Here is a 24,008-nt window from a genome sequence, read left to right as displayed (position 1 = left end):
GCCCTTTGCCCCCACGCTGCAAGGGGTGTGCAATGCCTAGAGTGAACTACCAGGTGGTTCCCTCTGGTGCCACCCAACTCTGGCGGAGGGAGGAGACTTTGTGTGCTTCCCCATCCCCAGGTCTCACTGGCCTGGGGCTGGGGGAGTGGCAGGGTGGCCGCAGGCCAGACCAACCAGCTTGGTGGGCCGGATTCAGCCCGTGGAGGCTCTCTTGCCCACCCCTGCACTAAGGTATATGATTGCAAATTCATCAGAAACATGTTAAGGCTCTTTGAATACTTAGTCACACATATTTGGAAATCATAGCTCCTGAGCACGGTAACAGGTCCTCTATCCATGGAGGAAACACAGAGGCTATGACAATAAGCCCATAATACCACAAATGGGTAGTATTCACATCTCAGCTATATTCCTACACAAGCATTAGGTATTATGGACAAACTTTCCAAAAGTGCCTTCTGAACGTGTGCCCATACAATGGTGCTTACAGATCCCCCCATTTGTACATGCAATTTCACTCATTACCTTTGACAATCTAGTGCTTAGTGTTTTCTTTTACAATATTGGAGGGACCGAGAGAGCGAGTAAGTGAGAATATGTGTGTGTGCGCCAGAGAGAGAGAGAGAGAGAGAGAGAGAGAGAGTGAGAAGAGAAATTATAATTGATTAAATGTTCTGCAATGGCAGGTGTTGCTACTTATCTATCTTATGTTGCTCCTATGACTGTATCTGTGCACCTTACAATGATTGAAATGCATTTATCCTTGTAACATGCTGTGAGATAGGGCTATAATCCTCATTTCATACAAGGGGGTCTGAAGTGCAAAGACACATGGTGATTTGCCTGGGATCACAGAGGAAGCTTGTAGTACAACTGAAAGCCGAAACCAGGACTAGGCTAAATTTCTTAACCGCTAGACCATCCTTCCTTCCCTCTACAGGATCAGCACAAGTCTCCTGTGAAGACAGTGCCAAGGAGCAGAATTAGGCAAGTAACTGATTTTTTGGTTCAGGGGACATTCCAGAAAACAAAAAAACAAAAAGTCTATTCAGGCTGAATTCCATCTAAAATGTTGAGACATTCTGGTGAATGCAGAAAGTCTGCTTCAGTTCTATTCTGGAAGAGGGATTTGAACCCAGAAGAGAGATTCAAGCACAGCTCTCCACATGGGTGCGTTGATCACAGGGATAAAGCTTACAAGTGTCAAGCAGCACCACCATCTCTTCCTCCTCTGGCTAGTTCACAAATAGTTTCTGGTCACCAAAAAATGAATCTTTTGTCCAGAATTAGTCATCCAAAAACTCTGACCCTGCTGTCATGAAAAGTCTTTTTTCATTTTTTTCCATATCCCCACTGTTTTTCTCTCCACTTTGTGTCTCTAAACCCCCCACTCAGCCATTGCACCGGCAAAAGAGCAAATATTTTTTATTTTACCTCCACAATGAACTGATCCACCGAGTTCCTCTCAAAGCACATCCTTTGTTCTCTCTTGTTCTGACACAGGGACTTCTGTTGACTGCAAACTCCATTACTTCCATAGAGAACAACGAAAACATCTGCATCAGTGCCAGCTCCAAAGACGTCACTGGTGTAAATGGTGATCTCATAAGGGACAACTAAGTTAAGTAGAAGAAAACAAAAAACAAACCATGGTCTGTGAATAAAGAGCAAGGCTTCCTATTGGAAAAGTCTACAATTCATTTTAGAATTTAACAAGCTCAAACCGAGATTGGAAATGTCAATATTTACAGAACATAATTAGGAATTGTACACACAGAAATCATGTACAATTGACTCTTACATTAAATTGCAAGCCATGAAGCTGGATTCTGATCTCAGTTACTCCAGCATAAATCTGGAGAACTCCATTTACATAAATGAAGCCAACAGAGTTACTCTAAATTCATACTGATTTACTGAGGTTGGAATCAGACCCGTTGGATTTAATCCTGGGAGACAAAAGTGCTCTGAATACTTACACTGCAAAGCCATTGATAGATACATGGATCTCCCACAGTACATTGAGTAACTCAGAAAACTAGCAAGTTTGAACTAACTGGAGTCAATATGAAAAATTCTATTTTGGACTATTTGAAGTATTTTAAGTATTAGATTGTGGAGGAAACATTAATCAGTGAGGAGGAAAATGTGAACCTGTCTCTCGCTTTAAATAACTAGTCTCCATTTCACTGTTTCATTTAATGTTCTTTTCAGGCCAGATTCTCCAATGTCCTGAAAAAGTCACCTATAGTAGTACAAAGCAGGCATAAAATGCTATCAGATCAGAGTTGTGACTATACAAGCTGCAGGACGACAGTGAATTGGGACCTTTGTTCTGTCCTTGTTCTTATATTGGACTCTAGAATTTACTGTTGCCTTTAATCCCATATTTCTTGGAGTTCTTTCTTATTCTTATTCCTTTTCATAGTCCAGCACATAGGGAACTTGCCTCGGGGCCACAAGACCTGGACAGATTCCTGGCTCTGCCACTGATTTGTTACATAACCTGGAACAAGAAACGTTCCCTTTCTGTGTCTCAGTTTCCCAACGTGGAGAGATCTACTCTCTTTTGTTCGCTATCTTGAGGGATTAAAAGTGCCCTACAAGAGCTCAGCATGAATATTATTTGTTTTATTCCACATGATCCAAGGCCTCTTTGCAGTTCTTGAATCCTAAATGGAGATCATCTCTCTGCTGACTCACACTCGTGATGCTACTGGTCTTCATTAAAGTTTTGCAGAATTTGGCCCATACATTTACCATGGGCTTCCATTTCTTCTATCTCTTCTCAGTCATTCTGGTTGGCCTTCTGTTCTCTTTCATTTATCTGTCCTGAAATCCCACTTCAACCCTTCTCTTCCTTTTTCCACATCTTTTTGAGCTGCTTATAACCGTGTGCTCTCCCACACTCATTCCATTTGAATATTCTTTGTTATTCTTTATGCCACAGTTCAGTGAGTTCTAGGCCTCAGCATCCTAGATCAGAGCAGATGGCATATTTCTGGCACTCCTTCTATTATTGCTGAGGTAACTGTGATTATGCATATCAGAACATAATCATTCATTAACTATCCAGGCTTTCTAAACACAGCTCTCAGGAGAAGAGAGATGAAGGAGTCTGATTTGAGAGACAATCAGCCTGAAGGTACTTAATATTCTTTTTTTTGCCAGAACCAATGGAATCTATTTGCCTGTGCTGCAGATAAACTGAAATAGTTTCCTGCAATATGTAAAAATAAAGAAATGATCCTGGAGACCAAAATCACCTGCTATGTGCTATGAATTAGAAATGACCTGGACTGCTCAAGTCTGTTATGCTTATTCTTTTAATTTGAATATTAACATCAGCTTCAAACTGAATCAGCAACATAGCACATGAGCAAGGTCACTAGCAGTACAGCACTCAGCTGTCAGAATCCCCTTTCGTTTCGTGGTACCCGATAGACACTGTTTTAACTGGCACAACAATGACCTGTTTTCATCCTCCATGCTCAGGGATGAAAGACATAGACTTATAGAAGATCATAGCTGACTGGGGTTGCAAGAGACCTCCTAAGATCATCTAGTCCAATTCCCCTCCACCCCCCTTCAAAACAGGACCAACCCCAACCAAATCATGCCAGACAGGGATTTGTCAAAACAGATCTTAAAAACTTCCAAGGATGGAGATTCCACCACCTCCCCAGGTGACCCATTCTAGTGCTCCACTTCCCTCCCAGGGTACATCTACACAGCAGCATTATTTTGGAATAACTGAGTGCGTGTCTACACAGTAAGCCATTATTTCAAGATAATTTCAAGATGGAGGACTTCTTACTCCCACTCTCAAGGTTCCTTCCAGTTCTAGTATTCTATGATTCTATGATTCTTTTCGGAAGACTAAATAAGCCCAGTTCCCTGAGCCTATCCTCATAAGTAATGTATTCCAGCCCCCTAATCATTTTTGTTGCCTTCTGCTCGACTGTCTCCAATTTGTCCATATCCTTTTTGTAGTGAGGGGCCCAAAACTGGACACAATACTACAGATGTGGCCTCACCAATGCCAAATAGAGGGGAATAATCACTTCCCTCAATCTGCTGGCAGTGATCCTATTAGTGCAGCCCAATATGCCTTTAGAATTCTTGTTAACAATGATACACTGTTGATTCATATACAGCAGCATTTCCCAGGCCTCAGTGTGGCTGGCGGGAGGGGGGCGGAGCGGACTGGGAGGAGGTGTGCATGTGTGGGGGGGAAACTGGCCCCCGGGAAGCAGGGTTGGGGGCAGCGGGGCTGTCCAGCAGAGATCAGGGTGGGTGGGCAGTGGAAGCAGGGCTGGCCGGGGGAGATCGGGAGTAGGAGGCCAGGGGAACCAGCTGCCAGAAGCAGGGCTGGATGAGGGCAACGTGGCTGGTTAAGGAAGATCGGGAGGAGAAGCGGGGGAGAACTGGCCGGCTGGGAGGGGAGTGGGGCTGGTCAGAGGGGTAGTAAGGGGAAGCAGGGCTGGCCAGGGAAGATCGGTGGAGGATGGGGGATGGGGGGAACTGGCTGCTAGAAGCAGGGCTGGATGGGGGAGATCGAGAGAAGTGGGGCGGGGGAGCAAATTGGCCCGTGGGAAACGGGACTGACCCAGGCACACGAGTGAGTCCGGCCCTGGGGATTCCATTTTGCCCCCTTCCCCCAATACCTTCCCTCGAGTAGTTGTGAACTGCCTGGCTGGTAGACACACTCATGCAGCATGAGCACATCTACCAGCCAGGCAGTTCGCAGCTATGGGCTGATACACCTAATAATAATAAAACTTACCTAATTAGAAAATACCAAACATTTTATATGTCCGGTATTTTCTCAATTTGCTTCCCAGACAGAGCCCTCAAATACCTGACTCTCCGGTACAAAACTGGACACGTGGCAATCCTACCCCTCCTTGCACCCTCCCTCCTAGCCAGATACCCCCCCAATCTGCTCCTGCTCCCGCCTCCTGGAGTGTCCATGCGGCGCCGGGTCTCCCAAGCCCTGGCCCAGGCTGGGTGGAGGATGCAGCCAGGTGAAACACTGAAAATTTATTCATTTTTAATTCTTTTTTTTAAAATGCATTTATATTTTGGGGCTGCAAAAAACAGTACTGGAAAAAAACAGGTTTCAATTAAAGTAAAAAGTTTGGGAAACCCTGGTCTAGGCAGCTTTCTATCCATCTTACAATCCATTTAACCAATTCCCTTAACTTGCTGGCAAGAATATTGTGGGCGACTGTATCAAAAGCTTTGCTAAAGCTCATACTGGGGGCTCTGGGAGGACCAGAAACAACCTATTTGAATATTTATCATTTGCTTAATGAATATGCAAATATGCAAATGAATGTTACCGGTCCTCCAAAAGCTTGTGAATGGATTTACTGGTCCCTGTGCCAAAAAGTTTGGAAACCCCTGATATACAGCTTCTCGTCTGTTGTCATTCTCCAGGTCCTTTTCTGGACTACTACTGCTCTGCTAGTTGGTCCCCAGCCTGTAGCATTGCTTGGAGTCTTCCATCCTAAGTGTAGGACTCTGTACTTGTCTTTGTTGAATCTCATCAGATTGCTTGTGGCCCAGGCTTCCAATCTGTCTACATCACCCTGATTCCTATCCCTTCCGTCCAGCAGATCCATCTCTCTCCTCAGCTTATTGTCATTCACAAACTTGCTAAGAGTCCAAAACAAAAACAAACCATCATCTGGGCTATTAATGAAGATGTTGAACAAAACACGCCAGACCATTTTAGTGGCAATCTGAAATCACCAGGTTAATGATTGGGAAATTAGAATATTGTGAATAGTACAATGTATATATTTAAGCAAAGGACTAAGTACGTTTGGTTCTAGAATCTTGCAAGTCTCCGGCTACATAGCCCTGATTGCTGGTTGCAGATGCTGAAAAAGGGCTGCTGACACAAATTAACTTTGAACATACTGTACATCAGGGCTACGTAACTTTGGAATACCTGGGGGCAATAATGATACTCATAGCACATGCCAAGGGTGACAACTTAAGTGTGGTTGCATATACATGAAAATATATGCAAATAGCTTCTTTCACACTGATGGGCATGAATACAAAGATTAAGGCAAGACCACACAACACACAGGCCACATTTACATCAGTTCTGCTGATACTAATAAAATGCAATATTTACTCGATTTCCACCCATATGACAGCACTTTGAATGAGCAATGACAGTTTAGGAATGTAACTACTAAAACACATATCAACAGAAGACCATTATATTGACTACTTTTTTGTATTGGCTCTCACCCGCGGGCTGCAAACAAACAGGCTGCAGGCCACATGAGGCCCACAGGCTATGTGTTGATTAGCCCTGCTGTACATGAAGAGCTGGCATTCCAGATACTCTTAAGATATTTAATACCCCCTAATAATTTACCCACTCAAGTTAGGTATCAAGAATTTAACACCACAGCTCAGGAAAAACACAGTGAGAAGCAAAACCATAGTATTATGAGTGACAGTCACTCCTCTGAAGTGCATGGACTACGCATTGCATAAGTCCCATAAGGTGGAAGTGTGACACTGTTGATCCTTAGGGCTGAAGTGTGATCTATGTGTGGAGAGGCCTTGCTATGTATTAAAATTCACCCCGTGTGTTATTCCAAACCCAGGGACAGTTGTGTCTGACAGCAGACTGAGTGCACAAGGGATGGTGGGGGGAAGGATACAAGCATCATCCTTTCTTCCTCCCCTATTGTTTTATGTAGAAATAAAATGACAATATGTTTGTAAGACAGGGAACACCATGGTCAGTGAATATAAGAACGGCAATACTGGGTCACACCTAATGTCCATTCAACCCAGTATCCTGTCTTTCGACAGTGGCCAATGCCAGGTGCCCCAAAAGGAGTGAACAGAACAGGGAATCATCAAGTGATCTCTCTCTTGGCATCCATTTCCACCCTATGACAGAGGCAAGGGACACCATTCCTACTCATCCTGGCTAATAGTCATTGATGCACCTAACCTCCATGAATTTATCTAGTTCTTCTTTGAACCCTGATAAAGTCCTGGTCTTCACAACATCCTCTGGCAAGGAGTTCCACGGGTTGACTGTGTGCTGCATGAAGAAAAACTTCTTTTTGTTTGTTTTAAACCTGCTATCTATTGATTTAATTTGGTGCCCCCCAGATCTTATGTTATGGGAACAAGTAAATAACTTTTCCTTATTCACTTTTTCCACACCAGTCATGATTTTATAGACCTCTATCATATCCCCCCTTAGAATCCTATTTTCTAAACTGAAAAGTCCAAGTCTTTTTAATCTCTCTTCATATGGGACCCTTTCCAAACCTCTAATAATTTTTTTGCTCTTTTCTGAACCTTTCCCAATGCCAAGAAACTTTTTTTGAGATGAGGTGACCACATCTGTATGCAATATTCAAGATGTGGGTGTACCATGGTTTTATATAGAGGCAATAAGATATTCTCTGTCTTATTCTCTATTCCTTTTTTAATGATTCCTAACATTCTGTTTGCTTTTTTGACTGTTGCTACACATCGAGTGGATGTTTTCAGAGAACTATCCACAATGACTCCAATATCTCTCTCTTGAGTAGTTGTAGCCAAATTAGTCCCCATCATATTGTATGTATAGCTGGGATTATTTTTTCCAATGTGCATTACTTTACATTTATCAACATTAAATTTCATTTGCTATTTTGTTGCCCAGTCACATTGTTTTGTGAAATCTTTTTGAAGCTCTTCACAGTCTGCTTTGGTCTTAACTATCTTGAGCAGTTTAGTATCAAATTTTGCCACTTCACTGTTTACCCCTTTCTCCAGTTCATTTATAAAAAGGTTAAATAAGATTGGTCCCAGTATGGACCACTAGTTACCTCTCTCCTCTTGGAAAACTTACCATTTATTCCTACCCTTTGTTTCCTGTCTTTCCCTCTTCTCCCACTACCGCTAACTCTACTTAACAGCCTTTGGTGAGGGTCAAGCCTTGTTAAAAGCTTTGTGGCTATCCAAGTACACTATATCCACTGGATGCCCCTTGTCCACATGTTTGTTGATCCCCTCAAAGAACTCTAGTAGATTAGTAAGGCATGGTTTCCCTTTACAGAAACCATGTTGACTTTTCCCCAACAAATTATGTTCATCTATGCGTTTGACAATTTTATTCTTTACTATAGTTTCAACTATAGCCTCTCCTCGAGTTATGAACGAGTTATGGACCAAACATTTGCCATAACTGCGCTGTTCGTAAGCGTGGGTCACGTTCATAACTCAAGGACCGCTTTTACGACCGGTCAATGGGAGTTTTGGTTGTAAATGCGAATGGTCGTAAATCAACCGTTCGCAACTCAGGGACCGGCTGTAATTTGCCTGGTACTGCTATTAGACTTACTGGTTTGTAATTGCTAGGATCATCTCTAGAGACCTTTTTAAATATTGGTACTACCTTAGCTATCTTCTAGTCATTAGGTACAGAAGCTGATTTAAAGGATAGGTTAAAAACCATAGTTAATAGTTCTGCAATTTCTCATTTGAGTTCTTTCAGAACTCTTGGGTGAATGCCATCTCGTCAAGGTGATGGGTTACTGTTAAATTTTTCAGTTTGTCCCAAAATCTCCTCTAATGACACCTCAATCTGGAACAATTCCTCAGATCTATCACCTAAAAAGAATGGCTCAGGTTTGGCCATCTCTCTAACATCCTCAGCTATGAAGACCAAAGCAAAGACTTCATTTAGTTTCTCTGCAATGACCTTATCATCTTTGAGTGCTCCTTTAGCATTTTGATTGTCCAGTGGCTCCACTGGTTGTTTAGCAGGCTTCCTGCTTCTGATGTATTTAAAAAAATATTTTGCTATTACTTTTTGAGTTTTTGGCTAGCTGCTCTTCAAATTCCTTTTTAGGTTTTCTTATTATATTTTTACCCTTAACTTGACAGAGATTATGTTTCTATTTTTGTCACTAAGATTTAACTTCTATTTTTTAAATGATGCCTTTTTATCTCTCACTGCTTCTTTTACCTGTTGTTAAGCCTTGGTGGTACATTTTTGGTTCTCTTGAATGTATACCCCTAATTTAAAAAACACAGTAAGTTGGGCTTCTATTATGGTGTCTTTGAAAAGTTTCCATGCAGCTTGCAGGGATTTTAATTTTGACACTGTACCTTTTAATTTCTAACCTCCTCATTTTTGTGCAGTTCCCCTTTCTGAAATTAAATGCTGCAGCATTGGGCTGAGTGCAGAGGAGGAAAAGGCATGGGGGAGGGACACCAAAGATTATTTTTGCTGCTAACTGGTGGATAGTATGAAGAGGGGACAGTGAAATCAGGGTGGCCAGAGAGGAGGATAGTCCAGATAAGAAAAAATGATGACATGAACCAGGGTTTGGGCAGGGAGAGAAGGTAGAATCCCTAAACCTATGGTGGCTCTTTGGTCTCCTTTACTGTCATATGTGAGTGCCTCATAGTTTTTAAGTGCCTTGTAGTTTTTAAGGTTAGTTATCCTGATAACAATCCTGTGAAGAAGAGAAGTCCTATTGTCCACATTTTACAGATGGAGAACTGAGGCACACTAACAGGCAAAGTAGCTTGGCCCATGTCACATGAGAAGTCTGTGGCAGGGCAAGGAATAGATCTCCATTTCCAAGGCTAGCACCTTAAGTACTGGAACATCTTTCCTAATAAAGGAAAGAGTAGATTTTTAAAAATGCCATGGATGCAGAAGTGACAAGAGCCCCCAAGTTGTGAATGAGTGACAAACAGAGCAATGGATTCCCACCTCCCTGAAATAAGGAAACGGATAGGAAGGGGGCTTAGAGATGAGCCATTCAATGTCTGAGAGGAAGCAGCACTCTACATACATGGAACATATTCTTTTGTCTGCAGTTTTGCAGGGAAGAGATCTCTCTCAATGGCTCCATCGTCCTCTGATTTATCCAGCCAACGGCCACAAGGGAACTTCAGGCATTGTCCGAGTGATGGAGCATCAATTTCCACCCATGCTAGAAACCAGCCAGGGGAGCCACCTAGAACAAGAGGTGACACTCAAAGTGAATAGCGTGTTTCACCAGCAAAGTGCTTTACAGATGTGAACTAATTAACCTCCCCAAGAGGCCTCTGAAAGAGGTGAGTGTTATCCTGTGTGTTACAAAAAATAGTCATTCAGAGTAGGCAGGTTACTGCTGCATGACTTGCCCAAAGTCCCAGAGGGAATTAAAACCAGGGCCAGAACACAGGCGGAGCTCACAGGCCAGGCAGTGCTGGACTATCACCATTCGACTCTCAAACACCTTTGTTTCTTTTACCAGAACTTGAAGCCATTTTTTTAAAATGGCAAGAGGTTTGGGTGCGTCACATTCTGAATGTCCAGTGTGCCACTAAATGGGCCACATTATCTGATGCTAAGTCCACACTGGCACTATACAGCATGTAGCTTTTTGGCTCAGGGGTGTGAAAAAACACCTGTTCCTCCCCCCACCCCAGCGCAGCAAGTTACAGCACTGTAAAGTGCCAGAGTGAACCAGGCTATAGTCCTGAGACCGGCGCTTTCCACGCTACTAGCTACTCCCCCGGTGGAGGTGGTTTACACAGAGGCGGGGAGAGCTCTCTTCCAGTGTTCGTGCTGTGGCCACACTTCCAGTTTAAAGCTCTGCTGTGGCTGAGCTTTACATTGTTCAGTGTAGAGAAAGCCAGAGGGAGGCTTTGCAGCACTTTCTGAAAATCAAGCACCTTTGAAATGTCTGAAGTTAGGTATTCAAAACTGGAGGCACTTATAACCACCAGCCACTTTTGAAAACTTGGGCCATTTGTGTGATGTTATCACCTGGGCTTTATTATTTAGGGATCCCATTTTAAAAGCTAGATCATTTTAAAACATAGCAGTCAGGTAGGAATGCCCGGAATATCAGCCACAAGGTGGTTATAAAGCCAGACAGAGGATTGGCATCACCCCTTTAATAGAAAAATAGATTTGTACAGAAATACCCTTGCAAGGTTCACTTTTCTTGATCTGCCTTTCCAGACTAGCATCTACTCCTCCTGCTATAATATTATTGCCTACAATACAATGCAAAAACTGTAGTCCTTCAGCACCACTTACATGGTTTTACACATTGTTTGCTGCTGTACCATGTCTACATTAACTGTAGGCGCCATGGGCAAAGGGCCTATTTGTCTGAAAAGCACCAAGCATGATGATAATGTCCAGCATGTTAATAAATACCTGATGAAATTCGTATTTCCAAATATAACCTCCCCCATGTGGAAAAAGGAAAGCCATGTTATTATAACAGGTCATCTTACCTTTATTATCATGGCCAATCTTTATTTTTTTCAGGTCTCCAATGTCCACAGATTCCACTGTAAACTCATCTAACTTCCCTCGTTCAAATTTGTTCTTGTTCGTTTTGGAGGCCTTTAGATTGATTATCCCTGTTGGTTGCAGCACATACAGACATTGTTTATCCACTGTCCCAGTGATACTCAGACCTCAGTATCACAGTTGTGGGAATTCATCGTTTCATTTACTTTGTGTATGTGTATCTATAGATTTCTACGTATAATTATTCTCACAGTAATTGACAGACCAAGGTTATTATTTTATCAACTGCAATTGGCTAACAACATAGTAAAAGCATCTTGATTGAGAGTCACTGCACCAAACTGTAAAACTTGCATATGATGGAAACCACTTCAAGCCTGGGGGTGTGGCAGCATCCCCTACATCCCTACTTTCAGCACTTAGGCTGACTGGTTAATAACTTGGGTTGGTTAATAATTACATCACAAGTGCTTTAATATCATGTGCTGTAAAGAGCCACAGGAGACATATTAAAGAACAACTTGTAGCTCATTAGCTGCTCTCTGAGCATCACTGGGACAGTGGATAAAAATCAGTAATTTGGGATTGTAAACAGGAACTAGGGGTTTGGCTGCAGTGTAATTAATGGTCTCTCCCCCCTGGAGATTTGGCTTCAAAACTGTCCTCTGTCACACTGAACACTAGATTTTCAATTGTATCAAAACTACCCAAAATACACATAATTTCTCCCTTCAGTTGAGATGTCTCCCTTCAATGCTGCAGCAAATACGCTGTTGAAGGTCCAGCAAAAGGTGTGTTCTGAGTTGTGTAAGGGGACTTGCCCTACACTTCTCTTCACCGTCTGTCACTTTCACAGATCCTAAACTTCGCTACATATGCATTGCGTCAGTCCCAACAGGGTTTGCTCATCAACAGATCAAATATTTCTGCAACGTCTCAGCAGTTGAAGGCGAGCCTGGTTTCCAGAGTGGGCTGATTCCTTGCTGGGATACAAATGAGTTGACCCAGACCAATGTATTGTATTCCTAGCCTTTGTTTTACTCTATGATCTCAACAATTCGGCTGCTATAGTAAAAAAAAAAAAATTTTTTTTAAGTGGTGCCGTAAAATCTACAGACGGTATAAATTATCCTAGCTTTATTTTAGTCCATGGAACTGCAGTGATTTGCAGGAGCTGAGGCTCCTAGTACCTAAAATGCTAAATAACGCTGACTTTCATATTAAGCATAAAGACATACGGCAATAATATGACATCATCTTAACTAAAAACAAATACTGTATTGAGACAAGCAAAAATCCCCCCTCTCTTTGGTCATTTCAGTCAGTTATACCAATGACATGGACACCATCTCTTTCATTCATACAGGCGCTGTACTTGGTTCTTACCTGTGTCATCTTTAGTTCCATAAAGAATGATGAAGACATTGGCATCTGTCCCAGAGTTTTTCTTGTCCCCGGTTTTCACTTTCACAGTGTAAGTAGTTGATTTAGCTGTCAAAAAGCATTTCTTAATTTGAGAGTGTGAACACTGAGCTGCTAGTAATTCTATTTCTTCCTGTTTCATTGCATGTGTTATTTATTTATTTTGGACAGTCAGATTGCATTCCTAAAGCTCTGACAATAATCCCTGTCTGCTCTACTGATATTTGCTAGGTTGAAACAGGACTGCTAGACTGCGTGATCCTTGACCACTCTTCATTCATCAATGCTTTCTCCATCTTTACAGAGGAGAGGGCTGTTCAGACTTCCCATTTCTCTCTTGGGAGTCTCTCGTGCTTCTCAGATTCATTCTCTGCTGCAATCTACATTAATATAGCGCCAGATTTTATATATACAGACAGCTTTCACTAGGTAGATGTATATAGTTTTCCACAAAACTGTCATCTAAAAAGGATGGCAAACTCTTAAGAACCATGGAAATTCCTAGAAGTTGTTTCCACACAACTACAAATTACCAAGTCAAGGTTGTCAAAAATGGGTGCTTAAAGTTAGATTCCTCCATCCATATTTCGGCACCTAAAGGAGGGTCTTGATTTTCAAAAGTGATGAGCAGCCAGAAACTCCCACTGAAGTTAATGGGACCTGCTGCATGCTCAACATTTTTTAAAAATTACCCCACTTGTTCAGCTGTCTAAATATGGATGTAGAAGCTTAGCTTAAGGCTCTCAACTCCCACTGGAGTCAGTGGAAGCCCAGGACACCCAGTACCGTGCAGGATCAGGTCCTTGAGGCTGAGCATGGAACAAATTGCCTAGAGGGGTTGTGGAATCTCCATCATTAGAGATATTTAAGAGCGGGTTAGACAGACATCTGTCAGGGATGATTTAGATGATGCTGGGTCTTGCCAGGGGACTTGCTGACCCACTCGAGGTCCCTTCTAATTCAAGTATTCTAGGAATCTATGATCATGTCATTATTCAGTCATCAGTGTGGGCAATCAAGCACACTAGATGCAAGGTAGTTTCAGGAAGATAAATGTAAGCAGAGCTGGCACGAGGCATAAACAGATTACACAATTGCACATGTCCCTGAGATGTTAAAGGGAGCTGCCATGTGCTTTTTTTAGTGTGTGTATGTGTCGGGCAGGAGAGGGGAGAGGAGAATATTCCTGCTTACAGCCTGTGACCAGGCATCCGCTCTTCTGTTCGTCCATCCCCTTGTCCCCACCTTTCTGTGCGCCCCTCCACCCCACCCTAAGTCTCAGTGTCTCGAAATCGGCCCTTTGGCCAGGTCCAGTCTGCGGCTGGTATAGTCCGACCTGGTACTGCGGCTGATGTGCCCCTCTGCCGTTCAGTCTTTAGACACCCCTCCTCAAGGGTCGCAGGGAAAAGGGGGGCCCGGGCCCGCCTCCTCTCACGGGCCCCAGCCCAGGGCCCTAAGGACACGGACTAGTCTCGTAGTCCAGTCCGACTGGCGGGGGTTTCCACCGTAACGCGTCAGTCCTCAGGCTCCTCTGCCCACCCTGGGCTACTTCCTCTCCCCGCATCCGGCCCTTGAGCAGGAGCAATGTCCCCCTCTCGGGTCTGCCTCCCCTCCCCGGGTCCAAATTTCACGGGCAACCTCCGACTGTGCCCTTCCTCTCCTCACCGCCCTCCCCTTACTACACTCCTTCTGGGGTTTTAAATCTCCTGGGCGGGCACTCTGCCTCTACGTCGGAGCTCCATCCCACCCTTTGGTGTACCGACGGCGGTGACGTCACTCTACGTCCGCCCGGCGTCCACTCCTCTCCTGTGCAGCCACGTATCCCCTGCGGCTGAGTGCCATGTGCGCTTTCGGCAGCCACTGAACAGCTGGCGCACCACCTATACCGTACCCACCTGGCCACGAGACAGACGGCGCTTGGAGGATCTCCAGTGCAGGGCGGCTCTGCCCCATCACACAGCCCCTAATAGGTAGAGTACTGAATGAAAGATAAATCTTCAAGCTCTTTCCCTTGATAGCAACAAAGCTCTGATTTTAGTCCTGGTTAGTTTCATATCCAAACTTGCACCCATTGCTAGCTAACACTACTAACTGGCTATGGTATTAATGCTGGCTGCGCATTCCAGTTCAGAGGTATTGCACTCACACCTTTGCAAGAGAAAGGGAGAGACTGAAACTGACAAGGAACCCTACAGATGTTTGCCATCCAAGGAAAGAGTGTCATCTTTTTACTCTCAGCACATCGGGTTCAAAGTGAGCATAGGTCATGGAAATGGGAGGAGTGTGTGTGTATTCAATGCCCAGTGTATTTCATACTTTATTCACACTTAATCTCATGATCCAGGAGGGGAATTTTTCATGGCCTACCAAATACTCTAGGGCTGTGTCTAGACTGGCAAGTTTTTCCGCAAAATCATCTGCTTTTGCGGAAAAACTTGCCAGCTGTCTACATTGGCCGATTGAATTTCCGGAAAAGCACTGACGATTTCATGTAAAATCATCAGTGCTTTTCCGGAAAAACTATGCTGCTCCCGTTCGGGCAAAAGTCTTTTTCCGAAAGACTTTTGCACAAAAGGGCCAGTGTAGACAGCATAGTACTGTTTTCCGCAAAAAAGCCCCGATCGTGAAAAAGGCGATTGGGGCTTTTTTGTGGAAAACCGCGTCTAGATTGGCCACGGACGCTTTTCCGCAAAAAGTGCTTTTGCGGAAAAGCATCCTGCCAATCTAGACGCGCTTTTCCGAAAATGCTTTTAACGGAAAACTTTTCCATTAAAAGCATTTTCGGAAATTCATGCCAGTGTAGACGTAGCCTAGTTGATAATGCTCTTAGAGCTATTAATAACTTGGCTGCCTTTGCCTTTTACATGTTGAAAGAAACACAAGACAGATGAGAACCTTTTTGTTCCAGGCCCAGAGATGCAAGAGATTGGTTATCATTGTCCGAATCTTTCTTTATAAATGCTTCATCCACCGGGACCAGCTCCCTGGCAATTTGACCGTCATCTTCCTCAACTGCCAGCCACCGCTGGCATGGGAAGTAATACCTGCAAGAATAACAAGGGCACACAGGACTTTTCATCTTCAGAGCACTTCGCAGCCATGAGCAACAGTAATTAGCAAAGATAAGAGGCAAGTTAACAAAGAGTAACAGTACTCAAAGCTGAAAAGCATAAATGCGTCTCCTTCCTCAACTTGTGTTCCCTTTGTGTGAACTTAATCTGGGCCTGACGACTGATGTCTGCTGATAGGTACTAGCGTTAAGATGTTAATCCCACCTGGCTCATTTAATTGTGCAGCCCAGAAGCAGATAAATAACGCAAGAGATAATAAGTTTCAGAGGGGTAGCCATGTTAGTCTGTAATTGAATAAACTTTAAAAGCAACAAATAGCCCTGCAGCACCTTAGAGACTAACAAAAAATGTAGATGGTATCACGAGCTTCCATTGGCACAACCCACTTCATAGTCTCACAGCTAAATAAAATACAGGACTACGTAGCACTTGAAAGACTAACAAGATGGTTTATTAGATGATGAGCTTTCGTGGGCCAGACCCACTTCCTCAGATCAAATAGTGGAAGAAAATAGTCACAACCATATATACCAAAGGATACACTTAAAAAAATGAACACATATGGAAAGGACAAATCAAATTTCAGAACAGAAGGGAGATGCGGGGGGGGGGGGGGGAGGAGAGTAAATGTCTGTGAGCTAATGATATTAGAGGTGATAATTGGGGAAGCTATCTTTGTAATGGGTAAGATAACTAGAGTCTTTTTTTAAGACCCCAGCGTAAAGTGTCGAATTTTAGCATGAATAACAGTTCAGAGGATTCTCTTTCAAGTGCAGTCTTAAAAGGCTTTTGAAGCAGGATGCAGGTAATTAAGTCGTTGAGACAATGTCCTTTCTGGTTGAAATGGCAAGAAACTGTTTTTTCTTTGTGATCCTGTCTAATATCTGTTTTGTGGGCATTGATCCTTTGGCAAAGTGTCTGAGACGTTTGTCCAATGTACATAGCAGACGGACACTTTCGGCACATGATAGCATAAATTATATTTCTGGATGCGCAGGAATATGTGTTCTTTTTGTCCTTTTTTGATTTGTCCTTTTCATATGTGTTCATTTTTTTAATTGTATCCTTTGGTATATATGGTTGTGACTATTTTCTTCCACTATTTGATCTGAGGAAGTGGGTCTGGCCCACGAAAGCTCATCATCTAATAAACCATCTTGTTAGTCTTTAAAGTGCTACATAGTCCTGTATTTTGTTTCAGCTACACCAGACTAACACGGCTACATTTCTATCACTATTTCACAGCTAAATATACTTCTTATTTACAAACAACGGAGTGAGTCTTGAGTTCCTCACTCCGGTTCCAGCAAAGCACTGGTCAGTAAGCAAGGGAGTAGCATCAGGAATTTCCTTCAAGTGGAGCATGTCCCTCCTGGAAGAAATGGTAGATTCTGCTTCCAAAGGTCATTGGTCCCTGAGTTCCACTTTGATCTCAGACGATCTCAGGGGATTTCCCACAGCCCAAAGCTATCAATATGGAACACTGCTGCCTCATCACTGTCTCTAAGCCCCTTTTCGTAGCTCTCTGGAGCTCCCTGTCAGTTTGACACCATTAGAGCTGGGCTCCTAGGGTTGCTTGCATCTGTAACTTTCCACAGGAGCTCCCAACAGCATCATTATTTTAGCATTCTAAGAGGATCACCCAATCTGGATTCGTGACCACGTGTAACACAGTCATGATGTTCTTTGTATTTCTAAGGCTTTAAATTTATCTGACCAGAAGTCTGAATCCCATGCATCCAATCGCATGAATGGAGAGCAGCAATCGGCTCACCTGGTGTCGTCCTTGAGATCAACAATCTCCACTCTGTCCAGGAACCAGGCTGGGTTGCTGCTGGAGTTGTCATGACGAATCCGCAGTTTCTTCAGTACTCCCAGATCAATGGCTTTGATGGTGAATATATCTTCCTGCAAGAGCAGGAGCAGAGGCAGACTTTTGTTTCTCATCTGAGACTACAGGGAGTCAGTGCCCTGACCAGGATACTTTTTCCATTTTTTAAAAAAAGTGCAAACTCTAGCTTTCTCAGATACTAAAATCATATGATCACCAGCTTCAATCTGTCCCTCCTAACTCTCAGGGTAGCTCTACACCAGGCAGCTTTTAATGACAAGGCTATGTCAACACAGCCCTGTCGCTAGAAGTTGGTAAATAACGAATAGTCCTGTGGCACCTTAGGGTATGTCTACACTACCCTCCTACTTCGACTACCCTCCTACTACTCCTACTTCCTACTAGGAAGTCTAGTTCGAACTACCTAGTTCGTGCCCCGTGTAGCCGCGCTGCACGGGGTTCGAACGAGCGGGGATTTAAAAATGGCAGCGCCCGCTTATGCAAATGAAGCCCGGGAAATTCAAATCCCGGGCTTCATTTGCAATTGCGGTATGCCTACATTACCCCGCTAGTTCGAACTAGCGGGGGAGTGTAGACATACCCTCAGAGACTAACAAATATACATATAGTATCAGGAGCTTTCATGGGCAAAACCCACTTCTTCAGATGCGATGATGCTTGTAAATCCTTTTTGCTGGCATTTTTGGAACAAGCAGGGTTTGTTTGTTTGTTTGTTTGTTTTGTCAGCAGGAGAATGCTTTTGCCAACAAAGCAGCATGCGCATGTGCACTTGCCATGACAAAACCTTGTTGTTCACAGAGGGGTGGGCTTCAGCACCTGTGAACGACAAAAGTTTTGACCAACAAGTGCAACTGTAGACACAACTGAATCTTTCCAAAGTCCTCATCTCTTCTTGGAACCCACTTTGCAATGAAACATTTGAAACTAGATGCAAAGGCCTTTTAAGTCCATGGAAAATCTCCTTGGGACTTAAGTATTTCTTTTGGTGGAAGCTACTGAAGAAGTTTTCCCTTTGTCATTTGCAGAGTCCATAAAATGTATCCATTAACAACAACAATTTGAAAATACATCCCTTATTGTCATGCTATTTAGAAATCTTAATGCAATTAGCTTGTTGATAGACTTTGGGCTTCCTTTGCTACCAAAAGCATAAGGTGTGATGTCTGTTTCTTGGAATTCCTCCCACTTAAGAATGATGCTCAGATTATAGTCTTATTAGATCTGATTTTATAATCCATAGTAAACAGATTATGTGGTTAATTTAGCCTCTTTGCTTGTTGCAAGTTGCTGGCTAGCAGCTCACCAGCATTTTTCAGTTGTTTTCATTGTTCAACATTATTCTCTGAATAACACTTGCTAATGGCAGTTGCTCGGTTGATTTTTTACAAGCAATTCCACATCAACCTACACTCTTTTAATCATTACTGGGCACATCGGTCACCTGATACTGTTTTTGCATTCTGACCAGATGAGTGTAACTTTTAGGATCAGTTTTTTAATTCAACCAGACGTTCAAACTTTTAATTCAAAAAAGAGTCTGAGGTTTACTGGGACATAGCAAAGAAGGACCAGCAGCTTGGGATCAAGGATGGAGGATCATACTTACCTTTCACTTGTTGGAGTGATTAATTAATGCCTTACCTGGCCCTTCTCAAACTTGTTCAGGTGGTTGGACCTTTTCATCTGGCGCTCACCAGTGTCTCCTCCTCCTTCGCCATAGATGTTCAAGAAGACATTTGCATCAGTCCCAGCTCCCCATACGTTCCCAGTGATGACATGAATCTCATAGGTGTTCTCTGAAAGTGAAGTTGCATGGAAGAGCTGACATAAGAACGCAGGAGCTGTTATGCTGGATCAGACCAGTGGTCCATTGTGACAACGTGATGGCCTAAAAGCACAAGCATGGCCAGCCCCATTATGATGAGGTTTGCTCCAAGTTGTGGTCCAGATAGGGCACACGATGGAGAGGGATCAACTGTCTGTCATGTCATTGCCTGCCAGAAACTATATAAAGGAGTGTTTCTGGATCATTCTGGAAGAGGTAAGACCCTGAAGGAAGTCCCTTCACAGGATCTGGCAGCAGGCCAGGCTAGCAAGGAAGAAGGGTGTGTCTTGTGTCCTCATGGCTTGGGACCAAATGTTCTGAATAGTTTGCTCTTGTTTCCCCATCGTTTTGTAGTAATAAAGCTATCTCTAAGGAAAGGGCCTTCAAAGGAACTCTTAGTCAAGCTTTATTTTAACCTTCCCTAGCCAAGGTATTTCCTCACTTGCTTACACCCATCTAGTGTAATATTCAGTCTCCAACAGTGGCTAACACTAGATGGTCCCCCCAGAGGAAGTTTCAAGAAACCACTAGTGGACTTCTGTGGAATAACCCAGCCGTTAAGGAAGTTTCTTCCAACCCCCCAGGTTTGCTTCTGCTGTGAAGCACGAGAGTTTAGACCTTATTTTTTACCCTCTTTCTTGTAATGTCATACATTCTTGCTGTGCATATCAATTCTGAATCTGGGTTTTTTAACCCCCTCAGCTCCCCCACACACACACACCGTTAGTCTCGATGGCATGTTGTAGCAGTAAACACCACAGGTTAATTACACACTAACTCCTGGGAGAATTCTATGCCACTGTGCATGCACCAAATTAATTCAGATTTTTTTTCTCTTTGCAGAGTACAGATTGTGCTGGAGAGGGGCTGCAATTGTATCTTTCACACACCAGGAGCTGTGGCACCAGAAGAGAGAGCAGCCAGCCAGTGGAAGGAGAGGTTGGGGAAGTGGCTGCATTCCTCACAGCAGGGCCAGGTGAGGAAACATGGGACAGAGTGAGGCACACTGAGCTACAGGAGAGTAGCAGACTGGGGTTTAGAGGGGATACTGGGAGGGGCATATGAGAGCTAGTAGGGTGACAGCATCGAGCCAGGGCTGCACAAGGGTGGGAGAGAGGGGTTGCAGGGACACATGGGAACAGGAAGTAGGTGGGGTTCAGGGACACACAGGGGCAGAGAAGGACTGTTGCTGGGATATATGGGGACAGGGGCAAATGTGACTAACTGAAAGGGAGAGAAAGGGAGAGACTCAAGGTCAGCCAGGCAGTGCACAGGAAAGGCTCCCCCACTCTGGAACAATCCCTCCATCCTTCACAAAAAAACCGCTGTTTCATACTTTTCCCACCCACACCCATTAGCCTTCTGGGCTCAGTCCTGGCTCCTTCCCTCTGCCTCACTTCTTCCATTACCCTGGACTCTCCCCAGCGTTTGCTCGCTTCTGAGGGGCGCAGGAAATATGTTTCTGTATTGCAGTTTAAATAAATTATTCGAAGCTCTGTATCAATATGACTGGTAAGAAATCTAATTGTCAAACATGCCCGTATTGTCACAGACATACCTGCTGAGAGGTATATTAAAATCAAAATAATTGAAACAGGTGAGATTATATTATGTTACTTTGACAAATAAAATATGCCTAATTTTACAGAATATTAAAATAGTGTGTGCAGAATTTTTTATTTTGTTGCAGAGTTCCCCTGTACATGCGGCATGAAAAATGTTTTTGCTCATTGTTAAATTTGCAGTTTTCCCATTTCACTGGAGGGTCAGGATGGACATAGGAGCCTGGCAGAAACTTGGTCTTTAATGTATTCGGCGTACACAAAGGGGTAGGAATGAGGAGATTTATATGACTTTTTGGTATTTCCAGACTTTGGAGTGCTTAACTATGTACTGCTCACTTAAGGTAATTTTTGCATTGATTGACACATATTTACTGTGTAAAATTTACCCTCAAGTCCAGATCCATCCTCAGGTATCAGCTCCACAATTAGCTCCTTATCTTCTTCACTGGTAGCCAGCCAACGGTGAGCCATGAATGTACAGACTTCCATCACTTCTTCTGGCTTGGAGTCCTCCTCCTCTTCCTCACTGGATTTCTTTTTCTTCTTCTTTTTCTTTTTATCTGTCTCCTTCACCTTCGTCACCATCCATTTAAGTGTGACACTTTCCAGGAACCAGCCATCCCCAATGCCTTTCCCATCATGTCCAATTCGAAGCTTGTAGATCTTACCAACATCTGTAGCCTCTACCTGCCACCAAAGAAAAGTTCAAGGCCCGAAAGAAGATAGAATAATTCACACATAACCGATGATGGTACTTAAATCTCAACATAGATCATTACACCCAAAGCCATTACCTCATTATTACCTTGACTGTAAGATGTGAGGCTCAAGTCATTCCTTTCCCCAGATCCCACTTTCAACTGCATTGAGTGTTCTTTTTCATTTCCTGTTCTAAATTATTGTATTGTTCGCTTTTACCAAACTGCATCTTAAACAGACTGAGTGACTCGCACAAGGGCATACAGAACATCTATGATATCTACTGGGGACCGATCCTGCCCCTCCTGATCTCACCAACACTGTTGCTGGGCCTTTGTGAAATTATCGTGCTAACCATTGAATTCATCTCAATGAGTCTGCAACCTTCTTGGAGTGTGGACTTTGCGCTGTTTTTATGTGGGGAGTTAGGTGATTAGTAAAATACTGTATATACAGATGATGCTCCTTAAATGCATATTAGCAATGCAATATGGTGAACCAGTCAAGGTGGAAGGCTATTCTAGTCGAGAAGATGCTGAACTAGCATGCAAGAGACTAGGTTTCAATTCCTAACTCTGCCAAAAAATTCTTGGGAGACCTTGGGCAAGTATTTTAATCTATCCTGTGCCTCAGTTCCCCATAACACTTCCCTACCTCACGATGATAAACTCCATTAAGACTGTACCATGCTCAGACTTTGCAGTCATGGAGGCTATACACACGGGAGTAGATGTAGATCTCACTAGTCGGTAAAGCTGATAGGAGAATGGGCACCAAGTTGTTTTAGATTTGCCCCCGCCAGAACAGGGTTTCTCAGCCTGTGGGTTGTGACCCAAAGTCAAGTCACCAAGGGGCTGGCCAGGACAAACTGGAGCTAATTGGTATTGCAATCTCATGTGATAGGTAGCAATTTCACTCACACAAATTTGGCCTGGCTGTCCCCCTGTCAGGAAGAGTGAGCCAACTCTGAATGGATCTGCAACTCCAGAGGGCATAACATCCAGTGTGGGATGCCAAACCCTGTGAGCCTCATGGGACAAGAGCTGGGAGGGAGTGGTTGGTGTTTGTTTGCATGGGGTGCAACAGGTCACTCTGGGATATGTCAGGGGACAGGTATTTTGGAGATTCTTGCTGCTCCTCCTGACCTGTCCTGTCTTCCACCAAGGTAAGAAGAACACCTTGCTGCTTTGGGTCACAGATAACATATTCTTCAGTTAAGTACTAGTTCCCCGGTACCACCTCCACAGCTGGGCAACACACCCTTTGTCATACTACCCATCCTGGCCCTTAGATCTTCCCTCGTTGTACCCCTGGAACCTTCAGCCCCAAACCAACCCATTTTACCCCCATGATCCTGAATCCTCATCACCCTTCTACCCCCACAAGGCTGTGTTGTTTTGGGGAGTGTTTTGGCACTCTGCCCCTCCTCCAGACAGCTCTGACTCCATAGCCTGTCTCAGCACCCCAATGCACTTCCATTTCCTTCCTTACTACACTACCAGGCCTCCAATCTCCACGTTTCACCTCCAGGCTGCCCAATCCCCCTCCCCAACCTCATCTTTAGGCCATATAAGGGAACAATACTTTGCGGGGTGTCTGGTTTGCCAGTCCTCTCCCCAGTGTCCCAAGAAGTTCACATCTGGTTGTTTGTAGCTGTAATCTTAGCTCCAAGCTCTACCACTCTTGATGGAGCCCTGCAGAGAGGTTGGTGGGTGGGCGTCCATTCTGGGGTGTCCAGGGGATCTCTGGGTTATGAAAGGTCATCAAGATACATGTGCCATGAGCCCAAAAAGTTTGAGAACCATTACATTAGACAGAGTTTCTCAGCTTGGTGGCCCCATAACTAATTGACACTTGTAGTTTTGGTGGGGGTTTTGTGCTGATATGTAGTTTAAATGCTATGAACCCAGTGCTTATTTTCCTTTTCCGGCTTTAATTTGGCCTTTTTTACATAGATGTCTTCAGCCTAGAAGTATTTTTATCAGATCAAAACAATCATTAATTGCAAAAGAGATGTTTATCAGGAAACTGAAATCAATCCACCTAACCCAGCATAGAGAAAAGGGTCTCTTTTGCAGCCTTTCTGTTCATATGAATCTAGCACTCTCTGTGCTTGATGGCACGTCTCATTAACATGCAGCTCACAGTCTTATTCCTTCCCATATCTTTCTGTAAACATTAATGATGGGAAAGATACAGATCCTTAATCTCCTAAAGCTTCAAACTTGTACCTCATGTACATGGAAAACTGCAGAAAATGGGTTACACATTA

At 43.7% G+C, this 24,008-nt stretch overlaps 1 protein-coding gene and 1 long non-coding RNA gene across 2 annotated transcripts in view; one reads left to right on the top strand and one right to left on the bottom strand.

Moving 5' to 3' along the window:
* The window catches only part of LOXHD1 (lipoxygenase homology PLAT domains 1), a 244,313-nt gene that overhangs the window by 93,374 nt on the left and 126,931 nt on the right, over positions 1-24,008 (bottom strand). Inside the window, exons 19-26 of the mRNA XM_089779460.1 lie at positions 21,424-21,724; positions 19,289-19,443; positions 17,570-17,703; positions 15,620-15,768; positions 12,689-12,793; positions 11,284-11,412; positions 9,843-10,007; positions 1,435-1,616 (exon numbers count right to left, since the gene is read on the bottom strand). Coding sequence (XP_089635586.1) covers positions 1,435-1,616; positions 9,843-10,007; positions 11,284-11,412; positions 12,689-12,793; positions 15,620-15,768; positions 17,570-17,703; positions 19,289-19,443; positions 21,424-21,724 — 1,320 coding nt within the window. The remainder of the gene's footprint in view (positions 1-1,434; positions 1,617-9,842; positions 10,008-11,283; positions 11,413-12,688; positions 12,794-15,619; positions 15,769-17,569; positions 17,704-19,288; positions 19,444-21,423; positions 21,725-24,008) is intronic.
* Positions 19,469-24,008, top strand: part of LOC142829993 (uncharacterized) — a 31,758-nt gene continuing 27,218 nt past the window's right edge. Inside the window, exons 1-2 of the long non-coding RNA XR_012904994.2 lie at positions 19,469-19,688; positions 20,316-20,448. This is a non-coding gene — a long non-coding RNA (uncharacterized LOC142829993). The remainder of the gene's footprint in view (positions 19,689-20,315; positions 20,449-24,008) is intronic.

Source organism: Pelodiscus sinensis, chromosome 6, assembly GCF_052426305.1.
Source record: "Pelodiscus sinensis isolate ZL-2025 chromosome 6, ASM5242630v1, whole genome shotgun sequence".
NCBI classification, from domain to species: Eukaryota; Metazoa; Chordata; order Testudines; family Trionychidae; genus Pelodiscus; species Pelodiscus sinensis.
The sequence above is the reverse complement of the archived record's forward strand: the minus strand, read 5'-3'. Positions and strand labels throughout refer to the sequence as shown.